This window comes from Nomascus leucogenys, chromosome 7b (assembly GCF_006542625.1).
Source record: "Nomascus leucogenys isolate Asia chromosome 7b, Asia_NLE_v1, whole genome shotgun sequence".
Lineage (NCBI taxonomy): Eukaryota > Metazoa > Chordata > Mammalia > Primates > Hylobatidae > Nomascus > Nomascus leucogenys.
The window spans coordinates 89,011,938-89,031,351 of NC_044387.1; the positions used below are offsets into that span (position 1 = coordinate 89,011,938).

General features: G+C 38.7%; 1 protein-coding gene across 5 annotated transcripts in view; it reads left to right on the forward strand.

The window, feature by feature from the left end:
* The window catches only part of PALLD (palladin, cytoskeletal associated protein), a 434,220-nt gene that overhangs the window by 145,876 nt on the left and 268,930 nt on the right, over positions 1–19,414 (forward strand). For all 5 annotated transcript variants that reach the window (XM_003257950.3, XM_003257949.3, XM_030816308.1 and 2 more), the window contains one exon: positions 17,987–18,165. In XM_003257950.3, the coding sequence (XP_003257998.1) occupies positions 17,987–18,165 (179 nt within the window). The remainder of the gene's footprint in view (positions 1–17,986; positions 18,166–19,414) is intronic.

The window sequence follows — 19,414 nt, forward strand, 5'->3', positions numbered from 1 at the left end:
AAATGAACATTCTTGTCTTTCCTGTGTCTTTGTGTCCTTTTGTGAGTAAATTAAACACAACTTCTTAGAAATGAAACTGCTGGATCAATTGTATATGTATCCTAAATTTTGTCAAATTCTCTTTTTAACAGCTTACACCAAATTATATTCCCACATTGGTTATAGCAATTTTCAATATTATGAGTTTTGGCTTGTATTTTAAATATCTTCATTTTCCTTTTAGATGTTCACATAGCTCCCAACTGGAAAACTGTACCCATCCCCTGCCACCATCTGCATCAAGAACCCTCATGCCCTGTGCATATCATATTTGTGTAACAGTATTACCAAGTATAATAGTGCTTTCTGAATATCCCTTTCTTTCCTCCTTTATGTAAAATATGTACAGTCTAATGATATTATTTGCTAAATACATAAATGTATTTACAGATGGCTTTCTAAAGACTAAGTGATATAATCCAAACTTTAGAAAATCAGATTTTGCTCACAAGAAGTTTGGAAAGTGCCTTTTCAGGATCATAAGTAAACTTAGCTAATTGTAATTCCAAGATTGATGCAAGAAGGCAAAAGCTTCAAGAATGAAGTCAATTTTTCCTGAGGTTAGGAATAAATCTATAAATTCTGGTTATATGAATCGCTAAAGAATTATTGCTCAGGGATCAATAAATCACTTCTAAAGCAGTGTTAGAAGGCTGTTCCACCTCCTCAGTATACTAGTTACAATTGCATTATTAGGCTCAAGAGTGTTGGGCAAACTGGTTCCTTTAGCTTTTAACATTGCAGTAAATGGCTTGGCAACAGATTTAACATTTTCTTTGTAACATCCAAGGTTAACTCTTTTTTTTCCTTAAGATCTGGAATGTTCCCAACACAAAGAAATGATAAATGTTTGAGGTGAGGGACATGCCGGTCACTCTAACTGGATCACTACCTGTCACACACACGCATCAAAATACCACTTACACCCTAGAAGTGTGAACAGTCACCATGTATCAATTAAACAAACAAAAAAGCCCTGCCCGACCTCAGATCAATTAAAACAGAATCTCTGAAGATGGAACTCTTTTTCCCTCCCCCACCCCAAGGTTAGCTCTTTATTCACTGGCCAGAAAACCTCTAATCCCAGCAGAATTTTAGAGCTATTAAGTACTTTAGTTCTTAGCCACTTAGAAATCATAATGACATAACGATGCTTTACAAGAAGAAGAGGTAGGGGAGGAGGGAAGAATTTCTACTCCTTCTCCTCAGTGACAGAGTAAAGAAGAAAAATGAGAGGTTATAACCATGAATATCTGCATGTTATGTTTACTTGAACAAAAATGCAAATTTTATCTCTTATTGGAAAGAATTGTTTTTGAACAAAAGCGAATAGCTAAAAATAGTGATTCTGTACAACCAACTAAGGGACTGGTTTTCCTTTAGTTTTTTTGTATTTGTTTGTTTGCTTTGTTTTTGTTTTGGCTTCTCAACACTGAGCATAGCTGATGGGGCAGAGGCAGATTCAACACTCCACACCCTCTCAGGAAGGTAGGCTCTGAGGGTTAAAATGTTGAGGGGCAGATGTCGCTTGTGAAGCCTCACATACCACGTGACCATGGCAGAGCGTTCCCTGAGCAGTGAAAAGCACTTTTCTTTCCCAACAGGTAGTCTTATGTGTGCGCCAATCCCAAGCAGAAATCATGATTTTCTTTACTCTATAGGTGATAAGCATGAGATTCTTCCCCAAGAAGAATGCTGAAAAATCAGAAAGGATATAAAGATGGGGGAAAGGGTGGGATATTCAGGAAACTACCAAAATATGTACATGTGAAAATAAATTTCATGAAACTGATTCTTTGGTTAAATAACAACGTTTAAAAAAATCTCTTCAAAGCTCTCAAATGAGCCTTTGAAAAATTAAATTACACCACATTGGATCTGAATTTAGCATGTGATTTCCTAACACATTTTTATTTTTTTATTTTTTAAATGTTTTTAATCATATTTTAAGTTCTAGGGTACACATGCACAATGTGCAGGTTAACACAAACATTTTGAAGTTAGAGATTCTACGTCAATGAAATAAGGCCAAAACATGAACCTTGGGAAGAAACATTGGAAACTTTAGTACAAAGGAAGTTACGAATGATTATGATTAAGTTTAGAAAGCTTTCCTAGGAGAGGAAATGTCAGATATTGATTCAGGTTTTTGTGCAAAGAATGAAAGCATTATTTAAAATATGTTTTGTGATGCAAACAGGGAAACATCATAGTATTTTTGTGTGTCTGCTGAATCTAAGCTCTATTTTACTGCTAATGTGTCCCCAGTAAACCATCCTAATTAGAAAGCCCCTGGAAATCTCCAGCATTATCTTAATTAAATTAGGCTAATCTAATAAATGCATCATAATTAAGAGGACTGTGCCATTCTTTAGTATTCAGCACACCAGGCATTAGATGATTTGTCCCACTTTCAGCCATCAGTTGTCATGCTTGCTAAAAGAAAAATGATAGCACCAGTCATCATAGTCCCTCAAGGAATCATCCATCTAGTTCTTGAATTTTCTTTATAACACCTCTGTCAATTATTTCTTCCTCTTCAGAGCATCTAGTGACAGGGAACTCACTAAGCCATTTTGATCTATTTCATCTTTGAACATATGGAATAATTTTAGCCATAAGAAACCTCAGGGAATTTTTTTTAGTTCCTTCAGCATAGACCTAACATAGTACCCAGACAACTATTTTTATGTCCAATTTCAAACAACCTGGAAAAACAGTGGATCAATGGAACACTAAAGGCTATAGGGAGACTATGATCATTTTTGCCCAAAGGAATTGCAAAAAGGCAAGTGTGTAAATAGCATTTACATATAGGATGGACCTCTCCACCTTTTTCTAGTACAGATTAATTTTTAATTTTCCCAACATCTATAAATTGCCAGAATGGTAAGGTAGTGAGGAAACACTTTCTCACAATGTACACAGACGTGAAAGCTGTTGACCTGTCCTCCTTGTCACAGACAGTTCTTGGGAGCCCCAAGGAGAGATATGGCTGAGGCAGAGATCACATTATCTAGCTCTTCTGCTATACACATATTGGGCTCTGATAACTAGAATATTGACCCACAAGACAACCTTTGAGTATGCTGTTCTTTTCCTTCACAGCAAACACATATAGCCATTATCATTTTTTTGTTTGTATGTTTGTTTGTTTGTTTTTCTTTTTCTTTTTTGAGACAGTCTCGTCTGGAGACTCCCAGGCTGGAGTGCAGCTCACTGCAACCTCTGCCTCCCGGGTTCACACCATTCTCCTGCCTCAGCCTCCTGAGCAGCTGGGACTACAGGCGCCCACCACCATGCCCAGCTAATTTTTCGTATTTTTAGTAAAGAGGGGGTTTCACCATGTTAGCCAGGATGGTCTCGATCTCCTGACCTCGTGATCCACCCACCTCGACCTCCCAAAGTGCTGAGATTACAGGCGTGAGATCAGTTATTTATTTATTTTTTTTTAAGACACAGAGTCTCACTATGTTGCCCAGGCTGGCTTCAAACTCCTGGGCTCAAGCAATCCTTCAACCTCAGCCTTCTAAGTAGCTGGGACTACACATGGCTCATCAGTGATATTTTTAAATACGAAAATATACATTTTTATTTGCTTATGCAAGCAAAGGAACTATTACAATTTCCTGAAACTAGTAAATATCATATGCTAAAACCTTTTTTTCTAATTCCACCTCTTCCTCACCACACCATGTAATAGCTTTAGAATTGTTTTTTTTTTGGGAGGAGGGAAGGGGTGTTAGGTGTGTTTTTTTGTCTTTTGCCAAGTCTCTAAGTGCCTCTGAAGCCAATTTTTAAAAGTTGTGCATTGTGAGATCACAGTTGCTTTGGGGCATACAGGATATCAGCACAAAATGATGGACTGTAGACAGGTAGTGAGGCTCTAATTGTAGTCAGAAAGAAGAACATTTTCATCATGACGTAACGAAAACTGTATTTTTCAAAGAAAAAGATCTAAATCTGTATCAAGTCATAACATTAGTTTTCCTACTTTTAAAAACAAAATCTAGTCTATTATTAATAGAATGAAATGTCAGCCTTAGGCAATTTGCTGTGAAAAACCAACTGAAATGAAACATGACATTTTATTCGTTATTCAAATGGCCAAATAAAACAAGGTGTAATTAGTCCTGACTTCCTGTTCTTGCTCACACACCTGAGGCCCCTCCCCGCTCTGCTGCAGCTCCGCACACCCAGGCTTTCAGGGGAAGCAGTGGAGGCAGCCTTCTTGGACAACAGCTCACTTGTCTACACAGTCAAAAGTATGTATTTGATCAAAATGGTTGGGAGGAGGACAGGTGTTACTTAGAGAATTACCTGAGTAACTAGAACGACAAAAGGAGGCAGCATTTGCAGAATGTTTGCAAGTCTTTCAGGACCTTGATTCAAGGAGTGTGTCAGATGTTAAATCCAGGCATATATGTATATGGCTACTTTGTGTGTGTGTGTGTGTGTGTGTGTGTGTGTGTGTGTGTGTGTGTAATAGTGTAATTTCACTTTTTTAAAAAGTGAAGACATTCACAATTTTAGCCAGAATAGTTGGTGCAAGGCCCATAAGTGCTACCTGCTAAGAATATAATTCCTTCTACCTCTAATGTTTCGTTGTCAAATTAAAAGAGTTCTGTCCTCAGTGGATACTTCATTTATCATAGCTCTCCTTGGAAAGCTGACCTCTAAACATGAACTTCTAGAAGGAACACAGAATAAGAACAAGGGAAAAGCATTCGGGAAGGAGGGTGGCTTTGAAAGGAGTTAGCTGGGAAAACCCTTGAAAAAGAAAGTGAACCCATTTCTGTACATACAATTATTGACTGACGGGGCAGTTTACAGTTTAACTTCGTGTGCACTCATGCCCTGTTTGAGATGCCTGTTTTGTGGTTCCGCAGAGACCACGCTAGCCACATTTGAACACCATTAGATTAGACTAGAGCCAGAACTCTGCAGAGGGAGGCTCTTCCTCAGCCTCTGACAGAATCACCACCAAATCTGGCTGTCCTCCTTGCCCTGAGCAATTGAACTTGGCTCTGTGGAGGAAGCCTCAACCAACTGAAGCATCGTTTGGAGAACAGATGAAGAATAAAGAAGCGAAGTCTTTTGAATTCTAAAGTTTTAGCTTTTTCCAAAAGTAAGGCATTTTCCTCTGATTCTCAATCTCTTCTTCCATTCAGTTTTCTCCTCCCATATTCTTGGTCATGATTACATAGATTAAGGCAAGGAACTGGGGGTTTCACTAATGAACTCGGGGAAATTTTGAGGGACATCTCCTGTCCTTTGACTTTGGGGAAAGTTCTTCCATTGCTAAGGAAAAAAGTTGTATTGGATGTAATTGTTTGTTAAATGCAAAGAACTAACTGCTGGGCTTTCTAGGAGTCTGTACATGAACTGTTTTACGTGGGTTTCTGCAATTCCACAGAGTCGAAGACACCAACAGGAGCTGCGGCCCCTTTGCCTAGTTTGCCTTTAGTCCTTTTGAGTTTCATAATTCTGAGGTGATCATTGTATTTCAGTGGACAGGTTCCAAATGCACAGAAGGCTGACAGCATTGTCTGATAAAGCATCTCCCATTTTATCCCATTTGGAATGTAATCCAAGTTACAACAATAGCTAATAATTACCTGCCGTAATTGTAGCAACAGAATAGCTGAATGTGCACCTCTAGCTGATTTATGTACGCAATTTCTCATTCTCAAGCTCTCTATAATCCATTCTCCCCCCACCCCCCACCCCCAACGCTTTGAAGCCTTGAAAGCATTCAATACAAATTTTCACAATATAGGTGACTTTGAAGTGTGGCTTGTCAGGTCATGCTGACTTATTTTTGTACTTGCATAGAGAATTGGTGACGATGAATCTATTTTTTTAGCTAACAAGTGTAACTTGAGAATTTGTGAATGAGTGACAGATGGGGTGGGAACCTTTTTTCCTTCACATATTGTGAAATGTACTTCTGTCTGCTCATGGGAATGAGTCACATTTGCAAAAAGCCATAATATTCACTAGTGCCAAAATGACATTTTTTAATTGCTCTTGCAATGAGCTGTAAGTAGGACAACTGCCCATTCTAGTTTACCCAAAACAGTTATTATTTATTCCTATAATTATCAATGGTTACCTATTTCATTCTCAGAAATGTCCTGGCTTGGGCAATATATGTTTACCTGCATATCCAGATTGTGGGGGAAAATCCAGTATTTTCATGTGCCGTGTCCAAATGGCAGCTTATTTAAAAAAATAGAAAATTCTTGGAATTAACAGTCAAGGATACGTGAAAGATTAGAAATCAACATTTCACATTAATTCCTGTGTAAGAAAATTATACGTAAACATAGACTGTTAAAAGAGGCATAGCAAACATGTTTCAACTCAGGGGCCAACACTAATTGGTTGGTAGTGGCTGTCCCTAGCATCACTGGAGAAGGGCTCTGAAACCGAGTTGGGGATCAGTGGGATATAGGGCTTGCCGTATTACTGATGTCTGCCATAAGCTCTGGAAAAGCTAGTTGTAAAATGTATGCTAGGTATTAAATGTCACCACTACAGAGCCAGATGAGGTTTTAGTGATAATCCAACCCAGTGTTTTCAAAATGTGTTCCCAGAACACTGATCCTTCAACATGATTCACAGAACACATGTTCCATGGTCAGTAAGATTGAGAATGATGCCTGCCATATTTCTCTCTCAGAAATTCAGTGTATATTGGCACAGAGCTCTAAAAAGTTCTGTTTAACTTTCTGACAGATGTTTAACTTTGTTTAACCCAGTGCTTGGTAAACCTATTTGACCACAGAAACCTTTTCAATGTTATCTGTCAACTTGCTACAGAACTAGTTTCTTGGTACACATTTGAGGAAAATCTAGTCTTAGCCCATTCCTTGCATTTCACAAATAAGGAAATTATAGCCCCAAATGAGAGAATGACTGGACCACACTCAACTTAGTTGATCTATGGACCAGGCAAAACTGGAACGCAGTGATATAGGAGTTAAGAAGAAATTATTGAGGCAGATAGTGAGGGTATAGGAGTCCTTGGTAAGGTTTTCCTTTTAATGAAAAGCAGCCCCAAAATTATACTAATGAGCAGCCTATAAAATCGAGCTGCAGACACAGACAAGCAAGCGGGAAGCTTGCATGGGTGAATGCCAGCAGTTGTGCCAATAGGAACAGGCACCTGGGACTAGGCATGTTCAAAATGGCAGCTCCATCTTCGCTTTTCTTTGCCAGCTACATGTACAGTAAGGAGCAGACAACATGGGCTAGCCAAGTGGAAAGCCCATTTGCATAATAAGATTAGGGTGGGGTGGCCAGCCTTCCCAAAACGTCACACCTGGTCCAACCAATCTGTGGACCCTACGTAAATCAGACACCGCCACCTCAAACCTGCCTATAAAATCCAGTGCACTCCCATTCGGGAACCCCTCTGTCTCAAAAGAGAGAGAGCTGTTCTCCTTTATCTTTCTTTTGCCTATTAAACCTTTGCTTCTAAACCCACTCCTTGTGTGTGTCCATGTCCTTAATCTTTTTGGCGCAAAACGACGACGAACCCTGGGTATTTACCTCAGACAATGAGGCTGCTTCATCAGAACTGCTGACTCCAAGTCCTAGGTCCTTTCCACTGCATCACCAATGAGGAAAATATTAGAAGCAATCTAAGATTTTAATAGCTTCTGGCAGCACAAATATTTAGTAGATTTCACTTATCTATTTTTATAGGTTTTGGTTTTTTGTTGTTGGAGGTGGGTTTTTATTTGGTTTTTTTGGGGAGGTTTTGTTTTTATGTGATGAGATCTTGCTTTGTCACTCAGGCTGGAGTGCAGTGGCACAATCATAGCTCACTGCTGCCTTGAATTCCTGGGCTCAAGTGATCCTCCCACCTCAGCCTCCCGAGTACCTGGGACTACAGGCATGTGCCACCATGCCCAGTTAGTTTTCAAAATTTTTTTTGTAGAGACAGGGTCTTGTCATCTTGCCCAGACTGGTCTCAAACTCTTGGGCTGAAGTGATCCTTCCACCTTGGCCTCTTAAAGTGCTGGGATTATAGGCATGAGCCACCATGCCCGGCCTGTATTTGTTTTTAAAACATGGTAAATAAATAACTATATATTCCTAGTGTCAGACACTAAGCTACCTCTCATGGTCAAAAAGAAAAAAAAAAAGGCAAGATAAAATCATTTTCATAGTTTAGTTTTATCTGGGCTGGTTCATCCTTCTATTTTATCGTTTTTCCTCAGGAGATAAAGTGGTTATTTGAGGAAAGAATTGCTAGACATGAATCTGGTTTTGGTTCAAATTCTATTTTATTATTTCCTAGGCTTTGAATTTCAAAAAGCCAATCTATTTATTGGTCTCTTTGGGGCCATAAGGTTAAAGTACATCTGTTGTCCACACAAATTTAGCTATGGGCCTTCGAGCTAAGCAGTCATGAAATTATAGCCATAGTAAATTTAGACAACGATTAATTTCACTTCAGTCTGCCTATAAATCCACATGACAGAATAAACATAGTGTGTCATGTGGTTAATGTGAACACATGTAAAAAATTAAGAAATCTTTGGTGACAAGACAAAAAATACTCCATAAAAATTAGTGTTTCATTGTGGATGTATGAAATGCAATACTTACAGATGGCCTGACTTGGAGCTTAGGCAGCAACAAAACTTACCTTGGGCATCACTTTCAAATTTTGTTTTGGTGGTTCTCCAGTTCGTGGCAGACCACTGCCATTCCTTTGAGGAAAAGGAACACCTGGAAAATATAACTGTTGCTGAAGCACTTATCTCTCTGGGGTTTTTTCCTACCCTTTATTTTCATTATTATACCATTACAGAAACTGGTTGCTTCAGTTTTCTTCAAGTATGGACTTCATGAAGCCATGTGGTTGCATGTGCTTTGGGAGGAGGAGGCAGCTGGGGGCTAAATTTGCCATCCTGACATCATCCGTGACGTCCCTTTGAAGATAAATTTTGTCAGGAAGTACAAATCAGTGAAGTTGTGAGGAAAAAATGGAGAGACATCTTTCTTTTTTTTTTTTTTTTTTGAGACGGAGTCTCGCTCTGTCGCCCAGGCTGGAGTGCAGTGGCGCAATCTCGGCTCACTGCAAGCTCCTCCTCCCGGGTTCATGCCATTCTCCTGCCTCAGCCTCTCCGAGTAGCTGGGACTACAGGCGCCCACCACCACGCCCAGCTAATTTTTTGTATTTTTAGTAGAGACGGGGTTTCACCGTGGTCTCGATCTCCTGACCTCGTGATCCGCCCGCCTCAGCCTCCCAAAGTGCTGGGATTACAAGCGTGAGCCACCGCGCCCAGCCTGAGAGACATCTTTCAACATAACCTCGTTTCCCCTCGAGCATAAAGGAATTGATTTAAAGGAGAAAATAAAAACTCAACAGTTTTTAAAGGCTTTTATTTAATAAGCACCCGATCGTTTCCATTAACTGGCTTTTAACATTTACCATTTTGCTCAGCAAAGTTGGAGAACATTAGCCAAGATTCACTGATGAAACTTTATAAGTGTTATAAGTCAGATTTGTTTCATTTTAAAAGCCACATGTTTAAAATACAGTGCACAGAGAATTTTCATGATACGTAGTTGTGGTTCAATAAAATAAAGATAGCCAAAAGAAACTGTCACTCATAAAACCTATATTTCCTGCTAAGTGTTAGTATTAAAATAGATACTGCTAGTCAACTTGTAAGCCAAGCAATGCCATATGTGATTTTTTTAACATAAGCTATTTGTATTCTATACTAGAAAGTGTATCTTAGACTTTGCAGTGATTTGTTGGTTCCTTTCATTAATCATGAATTTATTATCATAAAAATCAACACTCATGACCCTATCTTGGAGAATCGGAGTGTTCTGAGCATTCCCAGATGTGTACTGCAGCTCCAGTATACAGCTCTGAGCCCCACTGACAGTTGCCAGGGTCACAAGAGAAAGATATTACTAGACCACGTCAGGGAGGTGAATTTTTAAATGTTCTTACACCACCCAAGAATGGAAGTGACTGGTGGTTTTCAAGGACAGCCATTTGGTCTGAAGCAGCTGCAGCCCCTTGATTTTAATTATCCTCTTGACCCTTTGATCCCTAACCAAAAAGGCCCTAGGACTGTGGACAGACGCAGCCACTCTCCTTTAACAACCGGACTCAGACCAAGTCAGCAGTCACATTTAACCTCACCTTGAAATGTAGAAAGTGAACAATTACATATTGAACATTTTCATGTAAAACACCTTCTTGAATTTCAATCCAGCCACATCCTGCTAGTGCGATAATGTGATCCTTGAATTTTTGGCACCATCTCATTTTTAAGCTGGAATGTTTGGAAAATCCTTATGGGGAGGGAGGAATCATTATGCAACAACAACAATACACGCACACACGTATGTGTATGTATACATAATTATAAAAAACAATTTCAAAATCCCAGCACAGAATAGTATAAAGAAATATGCCATCTTACAGAACTATAATGTTACAATCCTTTTTCCTTTTATGTGCTATAATCCTTTATGAACAAGGAAAATTCAAGACTGGTGAATATTATCTCCTCTCCAACAAATTGATTTCAACCTGAGTATTATATCCAAAGAAACTGAATCTATAAGTATGAAGCTATACCCGACTTTGAAAGATTTTTTCAGCAGTACAAGTTTCTTTCTTTTTTTTTTTGAGACGGAGTCTCACTCTGTCACCCAGGCTCTGGAGTGCAGTGGCAGGATCTTGACTCACTGCAACCTCCACCTCCCGGGGTTCACGCCATTCTCCTGCCTCAGCCTCCTGAGTAGCTGGGACTACAGGCATGCACCACCATGCCCAGCTAATTTTTGTATTTTTAGTAGAGACGGGGTTTCACCATGCTGGCCAGGCTGGTCTTGCTTGAGCTGCTGACCTCGTGATCTGCCCGCCTCGGCCTCCCAAAGTGCTGGGATTACAGGCGTGAGCCACCACGCCTGGCACAGTACAGGTTTCTATGTGATGGAAAAATCTAAGCTCATTAAGTAAAATATAGTCATTGTATTTCCTTATGTCTACAATTGGATTTTCTTCTCTGTTAGCCCCTGCTACTAGTCTCGTGAACTAAGAAACCTGGCTTAGCTGACATCTATGCTTCCAGTCAGTTCCTGCATTGTAGTTGAAGTGAAAAAAGCCCCTTGATGAATGAATGAATAATTGATTGATGAATGAATGAATGAGTAGGACTACATCTTCTAATCCTTTTACATTTTATTGCCAATTAGTACAAGGTTATTTTCATACGCTGCTTTTGGTCTTGAAATCTGACAGCCAGTCCCAACTGGTTTATTCTTATATTGGCAACTTACTTCTTTTGAAGGGGCATGTACCATGCCCACTAATTTTGCAAGGTTTGGCTCTCCAGCTTCCCTCAGCTCCTTGTTTGTGTGGCAATTACATAGCTATTTAACAGCTGCACTAGAAATTAAAGAGGAGGAATCAGTAGGCTTTGTTAAAACATGTATCTATCCATAGATACATGTTTTGGTGAAAGATGAAAGCCAAAAGCATTAAGGAAAATGAAAATTTGGAGACTATGTGGTTTTTATTGTTTGTGTTCTTATTTTTAATTGCTATAGATAAATGAGAGTTGCCTATATCTAAAAATATAATGACAACTACTTCACAAGGTACTTGTGAAAATAAAATAAGGTCATATTTGCATATAATATGCATTCAATAAATATTCGCTTTCCCTTAATTTGAATTTCTATAAGTCCTCAAGAATTGTCATCGTTCCCAAATATTGTATGATCTTTTCATCCTAATTATGAGATCATAATTACATATTTTTAACGATTTTATGGCAGAAAACAAAAAATGTGATTGAAGTTGAAATTTATCAGAAGTTCAGAATGGGAATGTAGATAATAAGATTTTAATTTTTTGATTTGCTACCTAGATACTATTCACTAGATAAAAGGCTTCCAGGTATTCAAAATGGAATGAATAAATGTCCGAGGGGGTTCTCAAGTCAAATTTTACTTGAGTGGATTCTCTCTTAGCCACATTCCACCCACGCTCCTCTCTCAATCAAACCCCTCTCCACTCTTAGCCCATAACAATTAAACAGGGCTTTCAGGATCTGGAGGAAAGCGAGAATGTATCCCCTAGAAAGAGATCAAATTGAGGATGGCAAATGTGTTTCATTTCAACCTTCAACTTTAGTTGCTTTGCAGCCTTAAACAGCTGTGCTGAGGATTCTCAGACATTCCATCTCACTAGCAAAGAACATTCTGATGAGTGAGTGACGTCTGCCACAGGAAGAAGGGGGATAGTTTCCTTGCCTGTGCCATGCATTTACCAAACCTATACTTCATCCTATTTTGTATGTTTCACAGTTTAGCTTGTCACCCTAGTATCTCTTTCCCTAAATGACACCAGCAACAAGAATTTAATGTGAGGAAAATTTCAAGAGGTCAAAATTTAACCAACAGATCTCCTCCCATTTACCTCTTTAGAGAATAGTAAATGTTTTGAGCTCTTTGCCAGGAAGCTGGTGGAATTATGACCTTTGAGAAACTGAACTAAACAAACATGACTGTAGCACACCCATCTCGTCCAGTGTGTGGTGCCAAAATTTCAAAACTCTAAGATTCTCTTAGTTTAGACAAGAAGGTGATGTGTCTTTAATCAGCTACATAAAGAGTGGATGAGGCAGATTTCCTTTTCTCATATATGCACTAACTAGATTATTTTCAGTTTAATTTTATGCTTTTTAAATGCACTTCAGTTTGAGTTGGTGAAAGTCTGTAACCCTCTCTCCATATATATTTTAAAGCACAAACTGTGGCCGATATTAAACTACTTGTTCAGTCCTTTCTTCATCTGTAAGCATATTCTTTGATAAGCTCAATGGCAATGTGCCCTGTTTGAAAATATAGGTTTGACTGCTATTCGGATATGGTGAGGTCAACAGATTAGGAGATGACCGTCATTGGAAAGATACTAAATAGTTTGTTCTTCATAGTTCCCAAGAGGAGGGGGCATGCTGCACCACAGGGGACTGCAGGGGATGTGCCAGGGTCAGTCAGAAGGCCAAGGAGCAAGGGGGAAATGTGGACAGGAGTCTTTGCCTAGGGACCCACAGGAAAGGGATAGGTGAGGCAAGGTACGCAGGGTTGGAACTGCCTGTTTTGAGTAATTTCAGTGGGTTCTCAAGCATAGGGGCTGTTTCTGGTTGTCTGGTATCTGGCCCTGGGTTGATGTGGGAAGGGAAGTTGTGACCCTGAGTATGAGAGCCCAATAGAGGGGGTGCTGAGTGTGTGGGCTCTGGACTGGTTAGTTTGCATATGGAGGGCACGCTCCCCGGAGGGTCTTTAACACTTCTAGGAACTGGCTAACCCTGGGAGGGGCAGGCCCTGCAGGGTCAGCAATGTCCTAGATGCAAAATTGAATGCATGCAAAATTATGTTCTTTTTGTATGTTTCTCTCTGTACTCAAAAATAATTCACCTCATTCATTTGACAATTGATCATTTGTCCCTTTCTGATATCGTCTGTATTGTTTCCTCATGCCATTATTTGATATCAAATGCATTTATGCCAATTTCCCCAACTAGAAATCAACTACTTCTTGATTGTTTAAAAAAAATGCAATTTTTAACTTAAAATTGATCCATAGAGTATTGAACATAGTTGATGCTTTAAAATATTTATTATCAGCCCCACTTTACTTTAGAACATGCATCCGATGAAATAACAAATAGTGAAGAAATCTGTGCTCTAATAGATTTGTAAAATGCTACATACATATTACATCTCACTCCTTGGTGTTTGCAATTCACATTTCCTCATTTAAAGCCCTGGGAAGGCCTGCAGCAAAGAAATTTGTTTAACATTGTCTCAATCCAGCCATTTACTAACCTTATTTGACCATGAAATTTGTTCTCATTGAGTACCTGCTAACAACCCATGAATATGTTACAGAATGCTTTTCTGTCCTGTTTCTTCCATGGAATTTGTACTTTAAAAAAATAAATTAAGACTAATTATAAACTAAGTGATAATGATAAGTTTAAGGCTACAGAAAATAATCAGTAAGTGCAATGAAGTGCTTGAAATATACCTTAATACTGGCAGAAAAGTTAAGACAATGAATGCATTTTCTGCCTCAGTCTAACTCATCTATTTAGTCATCTGAAATGGTTCATTATGTAATAAAACTCTTCAGCAACTGCATATGGCAAAATGATTGGTGCTTGTAAACCACTAGGCTGACCTGTTTTTGTTTTTTAAATATGGGTGCTTTTTGTTCTCCAGCCCAGTGAATAAAATTGAAACAGCATCTCAGATTGTAACACATAGAAGAAATAATGCAGAGAAAAGAATAAATTTGCCCAGTAAGGTATAAGTAAAATAATTAGCATGAGCCATGCATATTGCTTTCAGGGAAAGCAACTGACAGCCAGGGAAAGTCAGTTGTTGACGTAAGTGCCTGTCAAGTCGCCAGTTCTACGTTGTTAAAATGTGGTAAGTTAGGGTGTTACCCAAGAAGAGGAGGAAAAAAAAAAAAACCTGCAAATATTTGGATGGCAGGCTCTCCCTAAAAACAAAAAGGGCAGCATAGTTTCTGGCCAATATTTAGATCAGTGTGTGTTTGATCTATGATTAGGATCATTTGCTCAATGGAACTAGCAATGGCAGAGCAAAGAGGCTCAACTGTGACTTTAGGAAAGTCATTTCGCCTTCCAGTTCAGGTTCCTCATCTGTATGAGGAGATAAAATGTCAAGGGTTTTTGGTTAAATGTAAGAGTGTATTTTTAACAATTGTGTTAAAAAATATTTCACAAAATGATGTAGAAAATTCTTTGATGAAGGGTTCAAGTAGTTAATGGCTTAGCTTACTTGAAATATACTAGGATACAATCATGTTTCTGAGATCACAGGCCCACCTTGGACCTTTAAATGTATTGATGGATTTGACACCTTGTCTTTATCACAACCATGGTACTTAACTTTCCATGTTATACTGAAATTAGCTCTTGATGGGCCTTTCTAGCCTATTGGAATGTCAGTTTTTCCAGGGTAGAGGCCTGGTCTTATATTAACTTACTCTCTGGGTTCTAGCACAATGTTTGGCATATGAATGTATTAAGCATGCCTTTTAATTTTCAATGTCTCTGCTGCTTTGGCATGCAAGGGACCAGAGATACAATATACATTTTTAAAAAATGGTTACTCAGGAGGTTAAGGCAAGAGAATGGCATGAACCCGGGAGGCGGAGCTTGCAGTGAGCCGAGATCGCGCCACTGCACTCCAGCCTGGGTGACAGAGCGAGACTCCATCTCAAAAAAAAAAAAAAGAAAAAAAAAATTGTTGCTATGTTAAACAAGTGAGCAACCTGGATGGAGAGCCAAGACTCTGTGAGGCGGGTCATTCTGGTCCAGAACTTATCAGACCAACACTTCTTAAAGTGCACATGATCACCTAGGGGATCTGAACTGATTCAGTAGATTTGGGATGAGGGTCAAGATACTGCACTTCTAACAAGCCTCCAGGTGCTGCTGATGCTGCTGGCCCCAGGACCACACTTTGAGGAGCAAAAAGCAGGAGTGGGGAACTATTTTCTATAAAGATCCAGATACTAAATAATTGGGGCTTTGAGGGCCATATAGTATGTTGCAACTACTGCTTGACTCTGTGACTATAATGCAAAAGCAGACATAGACAATATGTAAATGAATGAGCATGGTTATGTTCTCCGCCCCCCACCAAAAAAAAAAAACCTTATTTAAGGACTCGGAAATGTGAACTTTATGTCACAAGATACTCTTCTTCTTTTGATTTTTTTTCCAACCTTTAAAAGTATAAAAACCATTCTTAGCTCAAGGGCCATATGAAAACAGGCAGTAGGCTTCCAGGCTATAAGTTCGCTAAGTTAGAGGACAACATACTAGTCACTTAGTAAGCAAAGGTTTCCCTATGGAGTACATCTAACCAAAAGAAACGAATCCTTCTCTCTATTGAACCTCTGTTGCATTTTTTTATGCTTCATTTTCCCCCTAATAGGTGGTTTATATCTTTTTTAGGTAGAAACACTCTAATTCACAGTACAGACAGACAAACTCAACTAGTTTCAGAGTTTAGCAGGCATTATTTTTTCTATTACCTGTAGTAGGTAATGCAGTTCCTCACACATAGAAGAAGCTCTGTAAGTGTATATTCAGTTTATTTAGTCTGTTGAAGATGCCTTTAGCTTGGTCTTAAGGAAGAGTAGTTCCTAGATGGGATTAATGAAGAGGGCAAGGAGATAATTCCAAGGAGAAGAAAATCTGGGCACAGAAAAGTAGGTAGGTAATATTTGAGGGCTATGTAAGGAGCAGTAAGTCCATGCAAATATTCGACAGAAACAGGATTAGTATAAGAAAACGATAGGGCCAAGTTATATGAAAACCCACAGTGACAGATCTGAAGTTTAGAGAATGATGTATGTAGGGAAAAACCTCAAGAGCATTAATCTGATGACAGAATATAGAAAGAATTTGTAGTCTGCTGGTGATGGAGAGACCAATTAAAACACTAAAGCCACAGTTAATCCTAATGGGTGAGGAGCTGGACTATGGCTTTGGAAAGATAACAGAAAAAAAAAAAGAGACTGGAGGATGACTCTGGGCTGGAAAGTTCATCAAGACTTTATGACAACAAAGAAAACCATACAGTGCGCTAGAATCAAGAAATACTGTCCTGCTCAGTTGCCCCCAAAATAATACGGTTTGCATTGCATGGAATGCTCAGTTGGCTGATAATTGTATGTTCTTTAATTCCCCAGGTCTTATCTCTTCTTTGGTGGGAATCACATATTTACTGTTGAGCATGGTTTATGGGGTTGATACTCAGAGCATTAGCAAACTCATTTGCTTTATTAACTTTATTTTCAAATTAAATTAGACAAAAACCTATATTATTCTACTCTAAATACAGAAAAAAATGTCTTCCGTGTCATATTTCACAAAAGGATGTGAAATCCAAGTAATTTTATAGGAAACTAGACTTAGAGAAAATCTCTAAGTGCTCATTAAGAGCTAAATGGACAATATTTTCCTGGAGAATTCAGTCCTTTTAGTTGTAAGTGGCAGATTTCTACACATTTCTTTAAAAATAAATCCCATTTGGGGTTTTTCTTAGGGCAGCTTTGGGCTTTGTTTTGTTTTGTTTGTATGTTTGTTTCTTGGCAAAATGTAAAGGCCACCAATGTTACTGAGAATTTGAGGTGCTGGGGGAAGAAAGGAGAGAGAGTGAGAGAACCTGTGTTCAAACAGTCTGGCAGCCTGAAATTTCCCACACGAAGGATCTGATTGTTTGGGAAAGGAAAAGTGCTGACCAGCAAGAATGAATTACAGCACAACTGCTATATCTCTCCACATCTTGGAGGCCAAGGCGGTCTGCTAGAAAGTTTTGTAAACATCAGAAATGTGGAAGGCATTAAATCTGTTACTGCTCAGCTGATCAGAAGTCTTAAGGTCAACAAAAATATTGCTGCCTGTGATTTTTTAACATGATGATAAGTTTCTTTTCATATATTAAATATTTTGAGCATAATGTTTATATTACTTTTCTATTTTTCTTTAGATAAGACTAATAGATAAAATTGTAATAAATGGAGGAGGTATTTGTTATAAAGCATTTTATAAGATGCTGAGTTTCTGTTCCTTTTATTTTACAACTGAAACGGTCTTTCTGAGTTTGACAGCGTCACTTGGGTTGATAAAATGTACAAGATGCTTTACAAAGAAAACCGATGGGAATTGTCTAGTCATTAATTTCACAGTCTAAATTGTAGAGTTTCCATTAGTAACACTGACATTGATTTTTTTTTAATCAAACAAACATCATTTTGCATAGCAACCAGCCTTCACTTCTGCTTTGTTGTTTTAAACATCACCATTTCCTTTCTTTCCCTCCTATCCTTTGACCTCCATTTGGCCTGCAGATGGTTCTGTGAAGGGAAAGAACTGCACAACACTCCTGATATTCAAATCCACTGTGAGGGAGGGGACCTCCATACCCTGATCATAGCAGAGGCCTTTGAGGACGACACAGGTCGCTACACCTGTCTGGCTACGAATCCCAGCGGCTCAGACACAACATCTGCTGAGGTGTTCATTGAAGGTAAGGAGGGTGCCTGGTAATGGGGGATAAAGGGGTGTCAATGGTCTAATCACTCCAGTATCTTGGGCGTGCAAATGTGCCTTTCCAATGCAAATGGCACAATGGTGTTCTAATTCAAACTTCATTTCCCTGAAAACCTTTATAAGTTGAACTGTTCCGACATTTAGGTACCCATCAACTATCTCTGATGTCAACATTTGTTCCTTTTAATGTAGAATGTTTCCACTCCATTAACTTGAATTATTTAAAATGTAAGGTATCCAAATTATTTTTGTCTTTCTCTAGTAAATGAAGCATAGAAACATAATTGAAATACCATATCAAGCAAAGTTAAACGATAAATGACTCAGGAAGTCATTCATGAGAATTTTAAGTGATTTAATACTTTTTAATGTTCTCATTTTTACTAAATTCTAGAATTTTGCCTCTTTTGTTAAGACCCCATTATTCCTTCTAAATGTACTATAAACTTGCAATCACTAGGTGAGAATATTCAAGAATCAATGTTGTATTAAAGAGGGGTAAGCCGAGAATGGGCTATTTCTGTTGTTCTGTTCGTTTTTGACAGGATTCAATCTCCAGGGAATTGAAAAACTTGATATCAAAGCATTATATTTTATATTTTTATTGTGTTTTGATCAATACCAATAATTTAGAATAGTTGGAAGTGTTTTAAGCACTGTAGTGTTTATACTATTCCTAAATCCATAAATTGATGACTGCTCTGTTAATAGGTTGCTTTAAAAATAATGGTTAAAATATAGAAAGGAAAATATTAAAATCCTTGAGGTCCGTACTTTTTTTAACTATTTAATAGCACCAATATCTTCATTATGTGGAGGTGAAGAAGGCAAGATGTGAGCCACCATTTATAACTCCTTCAAGAACTGACCCACAATAATTAGCTTTAAAAGTGGGGTGGGTGAGGTAGCTCATGCCTGTAATCCCAGCACTTTGGGAGCCCGAGGCAGGAGGATCACTTGAGGCCAGGAGTTCGAGACCAGGCTGGGCAACATACTGAGACCCTGTCTCTAAAAAAAAAAAAAACACACACACACACAAAAAAAACTTTTTTAAAGTTAGCCTGGCCTGGTGGTGTGTACCTGTACTCCCAGCTACTCAGGAGGCTGAGGAGGTGAGGAGGGAGGATTGCTTGAGCCCCTGAGGTCGAGGTTACATTGAGCTATGATAACACCACTGCCCTCCAGCCTGGAAGACAGAGCAAGACCCCATCTCTTAAAAAAAGAGA